Raw genomic sequence first — 20,864 nt, forward strand, 5'->3', positions numbered from 1 at the left:
ACAAAAATAAGAACAAACAACAGCAACAACAACAAAACCCAAAACATACAGCCCTGATGTTTTCTTTTCATATAACCTATAAGTCATTTTATCAATTAATAATAACACAATAATTTTTAACATTTAATGAGCATTTTCTTGTTTTCTTCTTTAAAAAATTGTTTTAGTGGGCGGGCACAGTGGCACATGCCTGTAATCCCAGGCTCTGGAGGCTGAAATAGGAGGATCGCAAGTTCAAAGTCAGCCTCAGCAACTACAAGGTGCTAAGCAACTCAGTGAGACCCTATTTCTAAAGAAAATACAAAATAGGGCTGGGGATATGGCTCAGTGGTCTAGCGCCCCTGAAGTTTAATCCCTGGTACAAAAAAAAAAAAATTGTTTTGAGACAGAGTCTGCTAAATCAGTGAGGTTGGTCTCAAATTTGCAAACCTCCTGCTTCAGTTTTCCCCCAGTTACTGGAATATAGGCAGGGGCTACCTCACCCAGCTTATTGAACTTTAAGGATTGAGCCCATAGGCACTTTGCCACTGAGTTGCAGCCCCAGCCTTTTTTATTTTTTATTTGAGACGGTCTCACTAAATTACTGAGGCTGGTCTCAATATTGCAATTCTCCCGTAACAACCTCCCAAATTGCTGGTATTATACTTGTGTGCCACTATGCCTGGCTTGAGCATTTTCTATGTACCAAGATTGTCCTAAGCATATTATATGTTTATTGAACTAATCTGCACAACAGGTATTAGACTAGCTCTTATCTTAACTACCATGTTATTCTACAACTTAAGTGTCACATAGGTAAATGTTTATTTCACTCAGAGATGCAGGGCTTTAATGCAAGTACTGAGGAAGGAAACTATCACTGGGCTTAGTGGCACACACCTATATCCCAGCAACTCAGGAGACTATGGCAGGAGGATCATAATTTAGCAAGGCCCTAAGCAATTTAGTAAGATCCTGTCTCAAAAATAAAAAATAAAAAGTGCTGGGGATGAGGCTCAGTGGTAAAGCGCTCCTCAGTTAAATCACTGGTACTCCCAGAATAAATAAATAAATAAGAACACCAAAGGAAGTTACATGACTTACTTTTTGGAACTTATAAAGAAAGAGATGGAAAACTCTGTATCTGGCATAATAGTGGAGTCAGAACCAGGAGACAATCATGCAGCAAACTGGGAAACCAGGAGGGGAGCCTTTGGCTGAGATTATGGGTAGATGGAGATAAAGGAGATAGAACAGGAAGGTAGGCTGCTCCTATCAATCTGTATTCTAGGTAAACACGCCCCCCCACAAACAAGGGCGGACACACGGACACACACACACACACACACACACACACACACACACACACAAATAAAAGCCAGAAGATGGAGCAGTGCTGTGGAGGAGTTACCATATGAATTCAAGATTTATATTAGTGATAGCAGTTTTTTCACAGACTTGTTTTCTTCTTCCGTGAAAAGCTAAGGGGCTGCCATAACAAAAGTTACCTCCAAACTGGTGCAGTGGCACACACCTATAATCCCTGCGGCTTGAGAGGCTGAGATGGGAGAATGTTAAAGACAGACTCAGCAAGGGTGAGGCACTAAGTAACTCAGTGAGACCCTGTCTCTAAATAAAATGCAAAATATGGCTGGGGATGTGGCACAATGGTTGAGTGCCCCCGAGTTCAATCCCTCCAAAGCATGGTCCACCCTGACATGCTTCACTCTATTCCCACAATGGATTCTGAAGTATCCTCAGTGCTCACCTGTCTTCCCCTGAAGGTGGATTACCATATCCTTTCACCAATTCTGCCTATAGCCTGGCATACCTTGATGTAGCTCTCATTATTATTATTTTTTAAAGAATAGATGTTTTTAAACAGTTTTAGATCTACAGAAAAATTGAGCAGATAAAGCAGACTTCCCATATATTCCTCTCCCCCCACACTAAGCTTTCCTTAATAACATCTTATGCTAGTATGGCACATTTCCTTTTGTTACTATTAATTAATCAATATTCATGTATTAACTAAGTTCACAGTTCATTCAGATTTCCTCAGGTTTTTTGCTGATTTTTATCTACTTCTTTTTTTCATTTTACAAGATGATAGTTTAAAAAATATAATAATAGCTCTCATGCTTAAACTGGAACAATATATTTAGACATACATATGAAAGAACCTCTTCAGTTCCTTTATAGGACTAAAGGAACTAAATTTATTTCATTAAGGATCTATCTTGGGCATTGCCTCTACATGAGGTTAGTTAGAAAGGGGATTAAGCCCAGCATGATGTTGCATGCCTGTAATCCAGGAGCTCAAGAGGCTGAAGCAGGAGGATCACGAGTTCAAAGTCAGCCTCAGTAAGTTAGTGAGGCCATAAGCAACTCAGTGAGACTGTGTCTCTAAATAAAATATAAAAAAGGGCTGGAGATGTAGCTCAGTGGTTAATTGTCCCTGGGGTTCAATCCCTGGTACAAAAATAAAGAGTGAGAGAAAGAATTAAACTTTTGCTCCAAATCACAAATCACTCCTACTCCAGCCTAACCAAAGCTGTGACTAGCAAATAGTGTAAACAAAGATTCCTTGTCTAATGATACCACAGCCATCCCAGAGCAAGATGCAGATTTCCATGTATGACATGGTGTACCCAAATCTGCCAAATTCCTAAATCTGTTTCTCCTGTCAGGCTGACAATATGGATAAAGAAGGTTCAGATAAAGGTAACTTAGTTCAATTCCTTCCTGCCAACCATTCTCCTTAACCTCTCTGGGGCATTTTACATTGGTGGCCAAGTCTTCCTCTGGGAACCTGCTACCACTCTAACCCCTAACACACTAACTACTTCTGCTTCTTTGCTGTTTCCTCTTCTTCATGCCCTCTCTCACCCCTCTCACCATGTGACCATGCATTTTCAAATCTTCAGTTTCTGGCTTTCTCCCTCTTTACTCAACTTTCTTCTCAGTAAGGATAAATTTCATCAAATCAACCTATAAATAAAAGACTCTCAAATCTCTATATCCAGCCCCAATCTGTGAATCAAAGCTTTATTTGCCTACCATGTATCTGAGGCAGATATGCAGTTATTAAAATGTAGCAGTGGAGTCAAACCACCTTCTTTAAATGCTGGCTCTAGTTTGTATGACCTTTACTTATTACTTAACCTCTCTGTGATTCAATTTCTTCATCTGAAAAGTAAGAATCATAAGAGCATGTATCTTTTATGTAGATTTATCAAAAGAATTAAATTACACAATTATATAAATTAGAATAGTACCTGATACTTAAGAACTAAGAAAGGTCCATTATCCTTTAGCCAAAATCCTTGCAGCCAAAGTGTTTCCAAATGCACATTTAGGACTTAGAGAACTAATATGGTATGTACTCTGTAAACCACATGATACCTCTCCCATCCCTGGGTCAGTGGCGGGCAGCACTCCCACTGGAGAGGCAGAATGCTCTTAAGTATTTCCTACATTCTTGTGCATTTCCTAAAGTTAGTTTAGGACATTGTGCCTATTTCTGACCAAGAGCTAGAAACAGAATTGAGTTCTATACTCTTTCCTGGCAGTCTAACATCCCAAGACAGCAGGGACCCTCTCAACTCAAATTGCTAAGTTACTGTGGGGAACACTTTCCTCTCCCTCCTCATACTGGCCATATTGTGTTAAGTCACTGAGATTCATAGTTCATTTGTTACACAGTACAAACTATTTATCTAAGTTATTCTAATTTTTGCAGTGAAAAATATGAATATTCATAATAAGTGGAATAGAGAAAGATTATAAATAGCCCTGCATCTACTCAAGTAAGTTTTGTTCCCAAATGAGTTTGCTTGAAATTAAAAAACAAAAACCCTTCAGTTTACAGAACTCTCGGCATTTCAGAATTGCAGATAAGATACTGTGGAGGGGCTGGGGTTGTGGCTCAGCAACAGAGTATCCACCTAGCACGTGTAAGGCCCTGAGTTTGATCCTCAGCACCACTAAAAATAAATAAATAAAAGTATTGTGTCCAACTACAACTAAAAAATAAATATTTTAAAAAGATACTATAGGGGCTGGGATTATGGCTCAGAGCATTTCCCTAGAACGGGCAGGGCCTGGGTTCGATCCTCAGCACCACATAAACATAAAGGTATTGTGTTGTGTCCATCTACACCTAAAAAATAAATATTAAAAAAAGATACTGTAGACCTGCAAAAATCAGTGCACATGTGCAGGCACATATACACACACACACACATCCATCATACTCTCTCTGTGTTTCTCCCCACTACAATCTCACACTTAACCTAGCCACATATGTCTACATCAACTACCCTCTTAAATGAGTCTCCCTTCTCAGTATCCCTATTTCTAAGCTGGTACTTCTGTTCTCTCAGCTAAACCTGGGTTCTGTTTGAGCCTTTCCTTCCTTTCCCTGCTCACAGATAGCAATTTCCAATTTCTCCCTTCAAAAGACTTTGATAAGAGGGCTGGAGATGTGGCTCAAGCGGTAGCGCGCTCGCCTGGCATGCGTGCGGCCAGGGTTCGATCCTCAGCACCACACACAAAAATATTGTGTCCACCAAAAACTAAAAAATATTAAAAAATTCTCTCTCTCTCTTAAAAAAAAAGACTTTGATAAGAGATTCTGCTTCCCATTCTTTCTGACATCACCTCTTGATACTGGATTCTGAAGGCTACCTCTGTGCTTCTCAGTTCCCCACTTCTTACCCATTCTACATTTCCTCTACAGTTCCAAGTATCTTCTGTTTGTACCAGTAATTGAACCCAGATGTGCTTAACCTCTGAGCCACATCTCCAGCCCTTTTTGTATTTTACTTAGAGACAAGGTTTCACTAAGTTGCTTAGGGCCACACTAAGTTTTGAACTCACCATCCTCTGGCCTCAGCCTCCCAAGACACTGAGATTACAGGCATGTGCCATCATACGTGGCCCCAACTATCTTAATCACCTCTTTCATGGTGTCCCTTCCTTGTTCAAATAATAGTCAGTGATACCCACAACTATGAAATAAAGTTTAAATCCTCCACCACCATTTGAAATCCTCTGGGATTTACGCTCATTCTGTTTACCTAACCATTGCATATTATTTGTTCTCTAAGGAACTCTCCCCTCAAGCCAGTCAATGCTCACTCTATTTTCTGCCATATTTATTCCTTCTTCTAGCCTGTAACTAACTGTTTCCTGACCTAGAGTGCCACTCTTCCTTCTTTCCACCTAACTGTTACACAACTTTTGCAGACTGGTTCAAGTGCCACCTCCTTATGAAATGACTCCATAGCTCTTCTGGCTCAAGTTTACACCTTTCATTTTCCTGGTTTCCCATAGCGCTCATTTTGGGGACCATATAATTGATTAGGTACAGTCATACACTACAGTAGTTTTCCCTCCTTCCTGCTTGTCCTCTTTCCTGTCTACCTGCCTTCCTGCCTTCCTTCTTGCCTGCCTTCCTTCTTGCCTGCCTGCCTTCCCGCTTGCTCTCCTTCCTTCTTGCCTTCCTTCCTTCCTGCCTGCCTGCCTGCCTGCCTGTCTTCCTGCCTTTCTTCTATGTATTCTTCATTTCCCAGTAAGAATGCATAAATCCTAGGGTTCAGGGACTATAACTTACATTTCTTTTATGTGTTTAGGAAGCTGGACTATACTCATGTGTTAAATTTAATAGAGGTGCCATAGCTGAGAAAAAATGTTCTGGAGCTGGCAGAGTAGTGCATACTTATAACCCAGTAACTCGAGAGGCACTGGGAAGAGTTTGAGGGTAGCCTTAGCAACTCAGTGAAACCCTCAGCAACTTAGTGAGACTGCCTCAAAATAAAAAATAAAAGGGACTGGAGAGGTAGCTCAGGGGGGTAAATCAACCCTCGGTTAAATCCCCAGTATCCCCCCACAAACAACCCCCCCCCAAAAAAGGAAGAAAATTAGTATAACGATTCAGGTTTAGGAAATTCAAGTCCCCTGTTCATCAGTTAATCGGTAAGGGTAACAGTGAGGGTCACACTCTGAAAAGGGACAGGGCAGGCCTCAAAGTTGAGCTACAGATTCAGGAAGCAGCAGGGGCAATGGATGTCACCGGTAACACCAAATTTACGAAGACGCAAATTTCTCAAAGTCTGGACTGATATGTGAACATGTAATCCAAAAAAACTCTTGAGAATCCAGAAAAAAAAAATCATTGTTATTAAACAAAGGTTTGTGAACTAGTTTGTTCTGGCAAAGGTCTCGGTTAGTCATTATCTGTCTTACCCTCTCTCTGATTCTGTATTGCTCCCTCTTCCTATATTTGCTGAATACCTTTGATGGCTTCCCACATCTTTGGAACTGAAGTCCTTATTTTGCCAGAGATTGTAAATAAGTGAAAGAAAAAGGCAACAAAAATAAAAATTTTATTTGTATATGTAACTCAGAAAAGACAGAAGAGATCAGCAGAAGAGATGATTATAAACCAACCTTATAACAATAACAACAACAACAACAACAAAAAAAAACCAGGCTGTGTGCTGCTATGTCTTATTTTCAAACTGGCCAGCCGTCTTATCAACAACCCTTGAAAGAGAAGGGAAGTCCTGAAGAGCCAGATCTATCATGGTAAAAGCAAAAGGCAGTCTGCTTAATCATCGACCCTGTTAGAGGAACAGCTCCTGGAATTCTCTTCCTGTAGAACTGATAGCCAAGGGTCTGCCCTGCTTACTTCTGCCACAAAAAAGGCAGCTTTTCCATTCAGAAGGACCCACTAGTAGACTATCTAGAGAGTCAGATCCAGACTCTGGGCTCTGATGGAGCATCTACCTGCCATCTTGATAAGATTCAAGGGAAATCAGAATCATGGAAAAAAAGATTCTATTTCTTCCTTTACTGGAGTTTTCTAAAATTGGACTAGATCCAGAAGTTTGCACAAGGCCATCAATCAAATAATTGATAATGACAATTCAATAAAGGTAGAAAATCTTAGAACTTTCAGTTCCAAAACAGTATGCCTAGTTTTGGTTTAGAAACTGTTTCCCCAAAGTTCACACCTACAGAACTAGAACATAATAGAAGTCATGTAATCACTACAATTTCACATTTATACTTTTTTGGTACCAGGGATTGATCTCGCACTTGACCACTGAGCCACATCCCCAGTACTATTTTGTATTTTATTTAGAGACAGAGTCTCACTGAGTTGCTTAGCGCCTCACCACTGTTGAGGCTGGCTTTGAACTCAAGATCCTCCTGTCCCGGCCTCCCAAGCCACTGGGATTATAGGCGTGTTCCACCCCACCCAGCTACAACTTCACATTTATATGTTTGTTTTAAAATGTACAAAATACATTCTGTCCATGTTACCCACAACTTTATGAGGTAAACACAATATGATACTATGTTTATATATCAGATGGAAAAACTGAGGTTCCGAAAGGTTATATAACTTACATTTGGTAAAATTAATGTGACTAAGAGTCAGAAGATCTGGGTTTGTTACCTGGTTCTACTCAATTATCTTTGTGTAAAAGTTCTGTATGGGGTGAGGTTGTAACACAGTGGTAGAGTACTTGCCTAGCATGTGTGAGGCGCTGGGTTCAATTCTCAGCACCACATAAAAATAAACAACATAAAAATAATCAACTAAAAATAAAAAAATAAAATAAAAAGTTCTGTAAACATTAAAATATTACACATGTTTACAACTGCTGATGTTGTTAACTATCATTGTAGAAAATACTCAGTAAATCGTAAAATCCTTTGTTAACAGATGATTAACAATTCTGTGACTTCTAGGCCAGTGCTCTCTTTACTCCACTGAGCTGGCAGCTAGTACTCACTGTGAGTGGATATCAGCTGAGAGAATTTAACATATCATGACCTGCAAAACCATCCACAGGCCCCAATCACACCTGATATGCCATACACCTAAGATATTCAGCCAGCTCTAACCATGCTGTAGGCTTCCAGGGACCTAATGTATAGAAGAGAGAATAAAGAGAACACAGATCTAGCCTCCCGGCCAATGGTTCACAACTGAGCATCTTGTTGCCCACAGTACTTCTATAGTGGCTCAGAATGTTTTTTTGTTCTTAGACACATTCTTTTTCAATTAATTACCAACCCTGTTTACTTAAGAGGATGTCTTAAGTCCTGCCAATCAGAGATATTGAGTTAGGTTTCCCAGTTCTTCCAGGCCTCAGCCCCCAAACATTTCTATCAATGAACCTACCTCCTCTGATTTTCTTTGCCGTGCCAAGCTTGAGCCCCATGAGGCTGTGCCAGTCTCAACTTGGCCTTGTAACCAGCACTGCCATTTGCACACTGAAGAGCTATTTGCTTCTGCCAACATCATTCCACTCATGAATTAACAACCTTTCCCACTAGCCAAAATACTTGGTTACCTTCAACTGCAATTCTGCAATTTGAATCCTTAGCCCAATTTGACATTTCTTAGCCCAGTTTGGCATCTCTTAGCCCTTGAAATTAGGCAGTGATTTTTCATTCCTCTTTCTTCCTAAGTATGGACATTCTGGCAAAGAATTTGTAATGAAAAAAGCTATTTCATCCTATCCTAGGCCTAAACTAACAATAAACAACAATAACAAACATTAATTTACTCTGTAAATTGTAAAGTCCCAAGTCCACTTTCCAGGTACTTTTTTTTAATATGTATATACACCTTTATTTTATTTTTTATGTGGTGCTGAGGATCAAACCCAGAGCCTTACATGTGCTAGGCTAGCGCTCTATCGCTGAGCCACAACCCCAGCTTCCCCCTACTCCCCACCCCCGTGCTTTTCATTACACTACACTGTAAACTGTCAATACTTCTCCCCCATGCATTTTCCCTCACCCCCATTTCACCTTCTCTCTTTTATAAATGCAGTCTCTTTCTGCTTTCAAGATTTTTGAAGGGGCTGAGGCTGTGGCTCAGTGGTGGCGTACTTGCCTGGCACATGTAAGGCACTGGGTTCAATTCTCAGCACCACGTATGAATAAATAAAGGTCTATCTACAACTAAAAAAATTTTTAAAGATTTTTGAAGACTATCTCTCCTGGTGAAAAGCTACGAGGCTTCCCAGAAGAGATCATTCTACAACCTTGACTTAAAGAGAAAAGTCATCTTGACACTTTTTGGATTTTTACCTAATATTGCATAAAAACTTGAGCTTTAATTTCAAAAACAGTCATGTTAGAGTCACAGCTTCACATTCTCCAAAGAATAGAACTTCATTAGATAGGATTCCCATTGATGAACTTATAATTAATTTATAGAAACTCACGACCTGTGTAGAAATACGGAAGGCACCAATGAATCTCTACCATCTCTAAGCACAGACTTAATTTCCTTTTTAAAAAAATCAACAATACATAGTATATAAAGTTTTACTCTCAAATAGTCACCAGCCACATGTGACTATTTAACTTAATCAAAAATAAGTAAAATTTAAAACTTAGTTCGTCAGTTGCTCAACAGACACATGTGGCTAGTGGCTACCATATTGGACAGTACAAATATTAAAGCATTTCTGTCATCACAGGAAGTTTATTAGTACTGAGAGAGGCTGTTTATGAATACTGTTGTGAGAAATGATTAGAGGCACAGAACATGGAACCAATGATCCCTACAAATTCACTAAAACAACTTATCTGGGAAATGAATTGCATTCTTTTAGAATGAATAGCAAATTTAAAAGCACATTTCAGCTTTAACAGGTAATACAGGTCCTTACCAAAAATGTCTTTTTCTCACTGGCCCCTGCACATGAGCTTGTTGTTACTGTGGGGCTGTTCAGAAGGGCTGAGCTGCTGCTGTTGTGTTTTTTCTTTAAAAACAAAAAAACTGAGGTTAATGATTTGTATCCTCCACATAACAGAAAAAAAAAATGTGACATTACTCAAGTAAATTATAGGTGCAAAGAGCCAGTACCATGAAGATTAATTTCTAAAAAATAGTCAATTCTTTTTTTTTTAAAGAGAGAGAGAGAGAGAGAGAATTTTTTTAATATTTATTTTTTAGTTCTCAGCGGACACAACAACTTTGTTGGTATGTGGTGCTAAGGATCGAACCTGGGCCGCACGCATGCCAGGCGAGTGCACTACCGCTTGAGCCACATCCCCAGCCCTAGTCAATTCTTTATACAACTTTCCCAACCACTGACTTCACTCCAATAACATAACAGCAGACATAGGGGAAAAAAAATCAAGATTTCTTTTATAATAGCTTTTAGGCTCTAAACAGAACGATTCCTAAAAGGTAATTCCTGTTAAGAAATTATCTGGGACTACTTCACTCCCTTTCCCTCAGTCCATTTGGGTCTTCCAGCTCAAAACAGCTTCCCCTTTTCACCCACTAACTGATATCTACGCCCATAGTTCAGTATGGAAAAAGATCAGCTAACTGGAGCAGTGTTTGCAGGCATACTCCACATAGGAAGACAGGAAGGAAAGTGAGGTCATTAGGCTTAAGCCTGGGGGAGGGAACTCAATTCTGGTAAAATGCTCCTTCCAAAAGTGGCTTTGAACAAATAAGTTACAACAAGGAGAACCCACACAATTAGACAGAATAATGTATGAAAATATTAGAAGAATGGGTCCTAATCTGTTCCTAGCTCAGTTCTGTAAGATAATTACAATGAAAGCTTTCTAAAGTGATCTCTCCACTAATAATATGGAACAAAAATAATCCTCTCCACCTCCCCCCAGGGGGGGGGGGCTTAGAATTCCTAAAGGCAGGAAATACTCTAGGAGGCAAGACCACAGATAGAAAAAATCCTAGAGCTTTATGCTTATGCTTTCTCTAGGAACCAAGGATATTTCTGAAGACTTGGTAGACAAGATGCAAATGAGAGAAGAGGTTAGCTCATGAAAGAATGGATATCATGGACAAATTTTTATCAAACATGTGCAACACCATCAGATACAGCACTGGTGATACCCACTAGGGAGGAAAGCTCCCCATCCATTCATTCCTCTCACCTCTCAGAAGGCCAAAGTACCCAGGAAATAGGACAATAGATGACACTAGAGGTGAGAAGATTCCCAATAGCACACAGGTTTAAATGTTAACAAAAATAGGCAATGTTTTTCTGAAGCACAGGACTCTCAATAAAACAAATATTATCTCAAAAATATATTATGAGTCAATAATGGGAAACAACTATAAATAATAATAACAAGTCATTCATTGTTGCCTTTAGAATATATTATTTGGCATTTTTAAATTTAAAAAAAATTTAATTTATTTTCTGGGGTACTGTGGATTGAACCAAGGGGTACTCTACCACCAAGCTACATTTTCAGTCCTTTTATTTTGAAATAGGGTCTTGCTAGTTGCAGAGGCTATCCTTGAACTTGCCATCTTCCTGGCTCAGTGTCCCAAGTACTTATGTAACATTTGAATGAAATTTCCCTTCCTAATTACGTTTTACATAAAATTAATTTTCTCTGAATACACACTCTAAGGTATACTCTAAAATACTTCTGAGTTAGGAAGCATGAATCTGAATAAGGCCAAATAATCAGTAAAGGAAAAAAATTGTATGAATACTCTCCCAATAATAAGTAAAATAATTATTTTCATTCTTCTTCTTCTTCTTTTTTTTTTTTTTTTTTTTTTTTTTGGTACTGGGGATTGAACTCAGGGGCACTCAACCACTGAGCCACATCCACAGCTGTATTTTATTTAAGACAGGGTCTCACTAAGTTGCTTGATGTCTTGCCATTACTGAGGCTGGCTTTGAACTCAAGATCCTCCTGCCTCAGTCTCCCAAGCCACTGGAATTACAGATGTGCATCACTGCACCCAGCTATTTTTATTCTTTATAAATGAAATGCTATGCACAAGGCTCTGGAACTTCAGGTCATAGACTCACATCTGGTTGATATATATCATTTACCATTTAACAGACTGTGAAGGGAAAGGACCACAGAATTCAAGGCTGTTAGTAGAGTGGCCTTAACTTATCAAATATTTCCCATTGGAAAAATCCCTCTCCAACAAATCTGTTAAGGCCACACATACCTGCCTATTTGGGTGACCCGTGTCCTTGTTCTTCATGGTCTCATATCCAGATGCACGGGGACGTCGGCTCATCTGGAGGGCCACCAGGTCCTTCATGATCGAGTCCAATGCCTCCTGTTCATCTGCAATGAAAAAGAGCACATGGGCTAAGGGACTAAAACAGAGATCAGCAAAGCACTTCCATAAATTATACAACTAATACTCAGGGGGTTCTGCCTAGGTAAAATGACAGACCCAGTAAAAACAATCACTACAGCAGATGCCTCACTAAAGTAGATAAATGAGATCAGATTATGACAATTTAAATTTTAACGAATTTTTAGAAGTGCTCCAGTCAAAAGTCTGGCAGCAGTACTTGCCAACTGATTGCAACTAAGGAAGATACTAAAAAAGAGCAATTTGTCCAGTATTAGAAAAACTTAACAGGAAAAACATGCAAAGTTGGAGCCAAGGCACAGGTGGTGCATACCTGTAATCCCAGCAATTTGGGAGGCTGATGAAGGAGGATAGTAAACTCAAGGCCAGCCTGAGCTAATGAAATCTTGATTTAAAATAAAAATAAAAAGGGCTGGGGACCTAGCTTAGTGGTAGAATGCCCCTGGGTTCAATCCCCAGTACCACAAAAAAGAGAAAAAAAAAAAAACATAGCACACATGTGTAACAGGGTATTAATGAAAAGATAAATTCAGAGAGAGCTGAATAGGGGACACAGTCAGTCCCAGACCTATTCTTAAAGCATCATATGTAGGAGAGCAAATCTTAAAAAGGTACCAAACAAGGACTTCAGGTAGCTACTTGGAGCAGAGGTTTTTTTTTTTTTTTTTTTTTTTTTACAAGCCTTTCATTTGAATATAGGCCCCCTAACTCTACAAAGTTTACAGACCTTCTGCTTCCTATAGGAAAGTCAAAGGGCAGTTCTATTGTTTTTCTTCCCTGACCAAGCAATGCATTGTCTCTACCTTACTGGCATTACTTTTAATCTCTTTTCCTTGAAATAGCATAAATTACTGGAGTTCTCATGCACTGAAAACAACTGAGCAAAAGCAGAACCCAAATCAGCCCAATTCTAACTTTTGCAAAATTCTCCTAGGTCCTTCACGAGGTTTCTATTCATTCAATTAACATTTAGAGGTTGAAAAAATTAAATCTGTTGCTCTGGAAGGGAATATGGGGGATGAGTTGTTACACACACTTTGGTATCAAGTGAGTCACTTGGGGACTTGGGACACAACTTTAAAAGAAACAAGTGCAAAAGACTACTCCCAAATAGAGTGCCTATCTTCTGCCCTTTATGTTTGTCCCTTGGAAATATTCTAATACCCCAATGAAAAGGAAAACACAGCATCATTCCAATTTCTTCTCCCATACTATTTGCCTCTCCCCTCTTCCTAGACTACTCTGCTTAGAGGCCCACCACACCTCAGAGGAGGTAAAGGAAAGGAAGAACAAAGGTGCCTATAAAGAGGTTTTTGTCTATCCAGAAAAACAAGAAAAACATCAGAAGAGTAGCTTCTCTACAATTCCACTTCAAAACACATACAAAAATTTGTAAAGGGTGACACAGTTATAGTACTGAAAGCATTCACATGGGACAACAAATGGGAAGTGGGTATCTCCAAAAAGACATTAGTCAAAATTAAAACACATAAGTCCCATCACTGTTTTATATTTTCTAGCAATTTCTTTATATGTTCCTTAGAGAAAAAGAACTTTGGACTGAGGATATAGCTTAGAGGTAGGAGCAGTGGGGGGACTATCTTGGGTTTTTGTTTTGTTTTGTTTGGGGTTTTTTTGTTTGTTTGTTTGTTTAATTCTTACAACCAAGATTTTAAATCTTGAAAATAGCTCAGTGTTAAAGTTCTTGCCTAGCACACATAAGACCCAGGCTTTGATATCTGGCATGCAAGAGAGAGAGAGAGAGAGAGAGAGAGAGAGATATGAGAGGTTGCAGGGGTGAAGGTATAGATTTCAGTTGTCTAAATTTTTATATTGAACAAACAGGGATGTGAATAAAACATACTTTTTGAGTCAAATCCATAAGTATGACTGGCAGAATTATTTCTAATTCTGTATCAGATGATGCTATTATAAGAGCTGGTTTATCGGGTTGACAAATTCTATCTCCAGAAAGCTAACCAACTCCCAACAATGCTTAATGGGATAAACCTGTTTGGTAGTTTTTGCTCTGAGAACACACTAAGGAATGGTTTGACACTATCGCTTGACACAAGTAAAACAAGGTTATAGAACCTGTTTTTATGTAAAAGTCAAAGTTACTAGAAGCAAAATAGTTCTTCAACAGATACTTCAAACTGAGGACATGGATAGACAGGAAGGAAATCAAGTAGCTCTTTTAGGCATTTCTTCCTTGACTGTGATTTTATCTGAATTATTTGCACCCCTTCAGTGTAACATTCCTAAATAAACAAAACTTATTCTCCCTAAACCTCAATTTCCTCATCTGTAAAATGGAGGTAATAAAAGCATTATTTCACAGAGTGCTGTGAAAATTAAAAATCAGAAAGAAAGAAAAAAGAACAAATGAACTTATAAATTACTTCTCATGGTACCTAACATTTAGTAATACTAAAAAAAAAAAAAAATGCTGGCTATTATCATCATCAGTAGGAACAGGTCAGTGGAAAAAAACTGGAGGCTACTTAATCTACCTTAGTACTTAAATTTAATCCTGAAAATTTATTAATCATTAACAATAACCATTTACTGAATATTTATCTTATTTTATATATTAGAATGTTTTATTCTTTTGCTTGTTTTTAGGGCACTGGGAATTGAATACAGGGCTTCATAAAAGCTAGGCAAGTGTTCTACTTCTGAGCTATATTCTAGCCCCATTAGAAATTTATAAAAGCTATTTGGAAGTATTTCAATTCTAGGAGTAAAATAATAAACACCACCAAACATTAGTTTATAAAAAATATTAACCAAGGCTGGGGATGTAGCTCAGTAGTGCACTTGCCTACCATGTGCAAGTCCCTGGGTTTAATCCCTAGCATTGCAGGAAAAGAAAGAGGAAAAAAAAAAAAAAGAGAGAGAGAAGCAGTTGGCTTTTTGAAGTTGAGCATATAAGTCAGCTGTAGAGGAAGGCCCTGGGTTCTCACCCCAGCAGTTTAAAACACACATGTACACACATAAATCTTAAATGCAAAAAATAGTTAAGCCCATGTCTAAAATCCCAGCAACTCAGGAGGCTGAGGCAGGAAGATCACAAATTTGAGGCTAGCCTGGGCAACTTAGCAAGACCCTGTCCCAAAGTACAATAAAAAAGGGGTGGGGGTACAGTGCAGTGGTAGAGCACTTGCTAGCATGTGTGAGGCCCAGTACCCAGACTCCAAAAAAGGAGAAGGGGGGAGGGGGAAAGGAAGGTACAGGAGGAAGAAGTAAGGAACGTATGAAGGGAAAGGGAGGAGCATTCATAGATGATACAAAAGAAGCCATATATAAAACAAGAATCAGAGTTCAGGCTTACAAAGTGGAAAGTCTTAAGCAGTTTTAAGTAGACAGGTATCCATAATTTCCCAGCAGCATGTACTTTTTCTTCTCTTAAACCCTGACCTAGGGTATGGGGGCTGCCAAACAACACATTCCTCTTTTTAGCTCCAGCAGGAAGTCATCCTTCCAGATTGAGATATTACTTTTATCTAAAAGAAGGGTCTTAAGACATTTCCCATGTAAGAGTTTTCCTGGCTAAAAATACACAAAAGTTGCCAGATGCACAGTGTCCTCCAATAAACACTGTCATCTGGCAAGATGTCTGATTACTATGCCATACATTCTCTCTTTTCCATATATACAAATCCCCAAAGTAATATTTTTATCTTTGTTTTCACTTAACTAATGATGTTATTTCTTCATCTTGCCAAGGCTCTACCCAGCTCTGCCAGATTATCTGATCACAGTGCTCAACCCAGGACAGCCTATGCTTCAGAGTGTCCCTGAGTCAGATTTTACTCTTTCTCTTCATGACATTTCACATATTTCCAATGTCTCCACCCTGTCCATACCCAAGCAAACGTCATTTTATAACAAGTATGTACAAAAAGTCCCCATCCTCAGTTCACAAATTTTTCTCCTTTAATAACATGGTTGAAACTTTGCTAGATCTCAAAGTTAAATTCTGGTGTTTATTTTTCTGTTTCTAGGATATATAACAGGCATCTGACATTAATTTACAGTTCAAAAATTTTAAATACATATTACAAAGAAAACCACTGCTTCCTCATAAAAAGAAATACTATGTATCACCTTTATATTTTAATATTTGAAAAAACTAACTTAAAAAACTAGAAGCTATAGGATTGTGTAGTTAAACCATTAGTTACAGAACTGAGCTCTCCTTCTTGCAAATCTTTACATACTTTTCACAAAGTACCTATATTTTTTTTGTTGCACTTACTGGTTAACCATCCCTAATCCAAAATCTGAGTTAGGAATGTTCAACCAGTAAATGCCATGCAAATATTCCCAAACCCAAAACCTCTGAAATTTTAAACACTTCTGATCCCAAGTGTTTTGGAGTTAAAAACAAATAAACAAACAAACAAAAAAAAAAAACAGTAATATTCAACCTGTATTGTTTATATGTTTTTGGTTCATCTAATCTAACTATAACTTCTTGAGCAGAAAAATGCAGGTTCAGGGCTTAATATTACACCTGGAACATAGGAAACACTTGATAAATGGGCAAAAAAATAAATGGATAGCTTACATAGAACCAGAATTGATTCTTATCATGTGTGTGTCCAAAGTAGCACTTAATGGATGGATTATTACTTTTTTATAAATGCTTAAAATTCAGTTTTAAAATCCAATTGTCAGGGGCTGAGGATGTGGCTCAAGCAGTAGCGCGCTCGCCTGGCACGCATGCGGCCCAGGTTCGATCCTCAGCACCACATACAAACAAAGATGTTGTGTCCGCCGATAATTAAAAAATAAATATTAAAAATTCTCTCTCTCTCCCCCCCTCTCTCACTCTCTCTTTAAAAACAAAATAAATTTAAAAAAATAAAACCCAATTGTCAGTTTTAAAAAAATATTAGGAATACATTAAGACATGGTAAAAATATCACAAATCATGTTATGTTGATTTGTGAAACTGCAATTCAAGGTTTTCTTTCTTTCTTTTTGGTACTGGGGATTGAACCCAGGGACACTTGATCATTGAGTCACATCCCCAGTAATTTTTTTCTTTTTTATTTTTGAGACAGCATATTGCTAATTTGTTGAGGGTCTCACTAAATTATTTAGCCCCAGACTCTTGAGTCATTGGGATTACAAGCATGCATCACCACGCCTGGCTATAATTCAAGTTTCAATCAAAAGTTAATAACCATTCTGAGTCTACACAGGTGATCATATTCTAGCCAATCTAAATTGAATTTGGTCTTCCAGGGAGCTCCCAACAGCCTTGGAACCCTAGGGACACAGGCTCTGTAAGTCACCATGATTCTGACATCAAATCAGTGACTAGAACCAGACTATTTAATCCTATAGTTAGTTCACTATATTTTCCTTAACATTTCCAAGTTATTACATGTTATTCAGTAATATATTCCACTAAGTTTCAGATTGTATTTATAAAAACACCAAATAAACACTAGTGAATTAGTCTCAGGTATTATTAATAGCACTTGCCATTACAATTACTAAAACTGGGAGGGAATTCTACAGTAACCAAGAAATAACAACCAGTCAATCCCATTTTTTTTTCTTAATAGTTACATAGCATGGTATCAAAGTAAAAAGAAGAATTTTTTGTTATTTACAAAGTATAATTTCCACTAGAAATTTACTGGAGCTAATAACCAATATAAAATCTGACCTGTTTTTATTAACAATCCAAGTTGCCAAACAGGCTTGAGTCTGGGGCATAGAACAGCTCAAGAAAATATGACTATTAACAAAAGAACCTGCAGGGCAGGGTATTCAAATTAGTCTTAGTCCTTTCCTCACTGGGATGGAGTTCAACAAGTGTAACTAAGATATTAAGGAATCTATGTTTCTTTTTCATCAAATTATTTCATTTATTTGTTTGGTGCTAGGGATTGAACCCAGGGCCTCTTCCTTGCTGGTTTATTTAGAACCACAGCAACCAAAGCAAACTAACTGGGGATGAGTTTTCATCATTTACATCACCAAAATAAAATTAGTATTTCAGAGTGTGTGTGTGTGTCTATGTACATATAACCTTGCTGAGCTCTAAACAAAACAAATGAAAGAGCCCGGTGTCAAGAAAACTCAATACTACCTCTCACAGTGTGTTAAGATCATCTACATAAAAGAAAGAGGTAGGGAATGGCAAGGGGAGAAAGAGCCAGGGCAGTGGTTTTTAAACTGGCTTGTCCAGCATATTGCTGCCACCAGACAAGTTAATTCCCCTCTTCACAGTCTCAGTTTTTTAATGTAAAACTGATAAAAGGGCAAATTAAAAGTTCCTGGTCCTTCACCTTTGGGACTCTGAAATTACCTATATAGTTCCTTTCCTCCCCATAATTCAGACACTTAAATTTTTTAAAAATGTCTTGAAAACAGGTTTGTAAATCTATTTTACGTAATGAGATGTAGCCCTCACATCTGGACAATCTTACTGGTTTTGCAAAGTGTGAACACCTCAATTTCTTCATAACCCCTTTTGGACTTAATGCTGCCACACAAGACAAGAGTAGACTTATAGAAGACTATTATAATATAGGTTCATAAATCAATTCAAAGATTAGTTCAAATTCTATAAAATTTAAAGCCTTGGGAAGACAAGACAAAAATAATTCTGTGCCCCATTTATAGTAAATGTTCAAAAAATGTTTGTAGAATTATATATTTGAACATCAGGCCTTATTGCGTTCCTTTATATGTTTAACTCTCATGGGAGACATTCCCTAGAAAAGAAAGAACTTTTAAAGAACATAATTGGAAAGAAACCACAAGCCCAGCAAACAAATAAACCCTTCCTATACTGTTTGAGGGACAGCATGAAACAGAACAAGGCAATTCATTCAAAGAGTGTGGAGATGGGTCATAAATGAATATCTAACCAATGTGACACAGCACACACTTAACCTACAAAATGCCCTAATAACTTGACCTTATTATTAGGGCAAAGCAAACATTAACATTCCCTCTTCACATGGGACACTGCGGAGAAGCAATGAATGGTTTTGCAAAGAATCCTTTTTCACTCAGTTTCACCCTTTTAATAATAATTCTTGTGAATGGGGACAACAGTATTACACCGCCTGTCTCGTCTACTCCTTAATCTGCTCCAATGGTCATTTGTTAAGTACTAAAAAGGATATGAAATCTAGTTCAAGTGCTGCGTGTGGAAGACATTATCAGCTTTTCTTAGATTACATCTTCCAGCTGAAACAGCAAATATTGACAAAAAGGAAATGATTTCCTAGAACCTTTTCTGTAGCAAATGTTTCTTTCAAAAGTTACATAATTTTCAGGAATACCACAAGAGAAAAATAATAGACGTAAAACACCACAAATGAATCTTTCAAAAAGCAGCGGAAGAACTATAATCTGCAGCACCCTACATTCCTAACCTTCTGCAATCTGCGTGGAGCACGCATTTCTCAACCACGCTGTTGATAACAGAGATTCGAGTTTAATCACTACGCAGCCGATCCTCGCACGCCCTTCCCCCTGCGCTGGGGCGCGCACCAGGACTCGAAAGCAAGCCCCGGGAACTCACAGGCTGGCCTATGTGAGCAAAGGGAAGGAAATGACACAGGCAGGAAAAAAAAGCAAATCAAGGAAAAGACACAACAGCAGCTGGGCCTGCACCAGCCTCCAACCCGGGCCCCACACTGCGCTCTCGCTCCCCCTCCCTCGGGCTCGAGGGCCGGCTCGCTGGGGCTGGAGCCGGCTGTCCAGCGGAGCACTGGCCCTGGGTCTCGCCGCCGCCTCCTCCTCCTCCCCGGGATGCGCCTTCCGCGCCTCCCGGAAAGAGGGCTGCCTAGTGGGCTCGGCCGGCGGGGCAGCCCCGGAGGGCCTCGGGAGCCAGAAACCCGGCTCCGGCGCCGCAAGCGGGTGGGCGGGGGGCCGACCGTCCGCAGCCCGGGGCTGGGCGAGCTGTCCATGCCTGTCAGGCGGCGGCCCAGGGCTCTCCTCCCCTCCGACTGGGGCGGGGCGTCGCGAGGCAGCGCGGGCACAGGCCGGGGCGGTGGCGACACTCACCCATGGTGGCGATGGCGGCGGCGGCTCGAGCCCAGGAGTGTCACCTCCGCAGCAGGGGCTGCATGCCGGGGGCCCGGGCGGCGGGGACGGCAGCGGGCCTGGCTCCGCACGGGGGCCGCGGGCTGCGCTCAGGGCCCCCGCCGCCTCCCCAGGCTCCGGCTCCGGCTCCGCCCGCAGCCGGGCGCTGTGGCATGGGCAGGGTGGCCCGCTACATCCCGGGCGCTCCCGGGCTTGGCCCAGCCCGGCCTCGGCAGTGCCGCTCGGCCCGCCCGCCCACCAGTCCCTCAGTCCGGCAGTCGCTCGGTCCGGCCACCGTTCTCCACCTCAGGAACGCTCCGAAAAACAAACCGCTGGTCGCGCAGCTCGCCCCCCTGTCTGTCACTCACGCCAGCATCCTCCAATCCCAGGCAGCTGCAGGACCTTCGCACCACCCCCACTCACTTCACCAGCCAATAACGAGAAGGAAGTCAGCTACCCCTATTGCCCCCCTCCCAGGCTCTCTCCCAACACCCTAAACTCTTTCAGCCGCCAGCTAATCATCAGCACCACACGAAAACTAATCCCGCCTCCTCCCTCAGGATGCCAATAGCCAAGCAAAGTCGGTTTCCGAGTGATGTCTGGCGCCTGCCAATCATCAAAACATAGCCGGTTTCCCGTGCTGCTAGCCAATCACGGAGAAGGCTTCGAGCCT

The 20,864-nt window shown here is 40.1% G+C and overlaps 1 protein-coding gene across 7 annotated transcripts in view; it reads right to left on the reverse strand.

Annotated features, from left to right (window-relative positions):
* Map3k3 (mitogen-activated protein kinase kinase kinase 3) overlaps positions 1-20,568 on the reverse strand; it is a 69,020-nt gene extending 48,452 nt beyond the window's left edge. Inside the window, exons 1-3 of one of the 7 annotated variants that reach the window (XM_021728402.3) lie at positions 20,174-20,565; positions 11,975-12,096; positions 9,684-9,776 (exon numbers count right to left, since the gene is read on the reverse strand). In XM_021728402.3, coding sequence (XP_021584077.1) covers positions 9,684-9,776; positions 11,975-12,096; positions 20,174-20,177 — 219 coding nt within the window. In that variant the 5' untranslated portion in view covers positions 20,178-20,565. Of the gene's footprint in view, positions 1-9,683; positions 9,777-11,974; positions 12,097-12,443; positions 12,584-19,539; positions 20,017-20,173 lie in introns of those variants that run through there. The other 6 variants (XM_005328193.5, XM_040268608.2, XM_040268609.2 and 3 more) reach the window with 6 other exon arrangements.
* Positions 20,569-20,864: the final 296 nt, after the last annotated feature.

This window comes from Ictidomys tridecemlineatus, chromosome 3 (genome assembly GCF_052094955.1).
Source record: "Ictidomys tridecemlineatus isolate mIctTri1 chromosome 3, mIctTri1.hap1, whole genome shotgun sequence".
Taxonomy (NCBI): Eukaryota; Metazoa; Chordata; class Mammalia; order Rodentia; family Sciuridae; genus Ictidomys; species Ictidomys tridecemlineatus.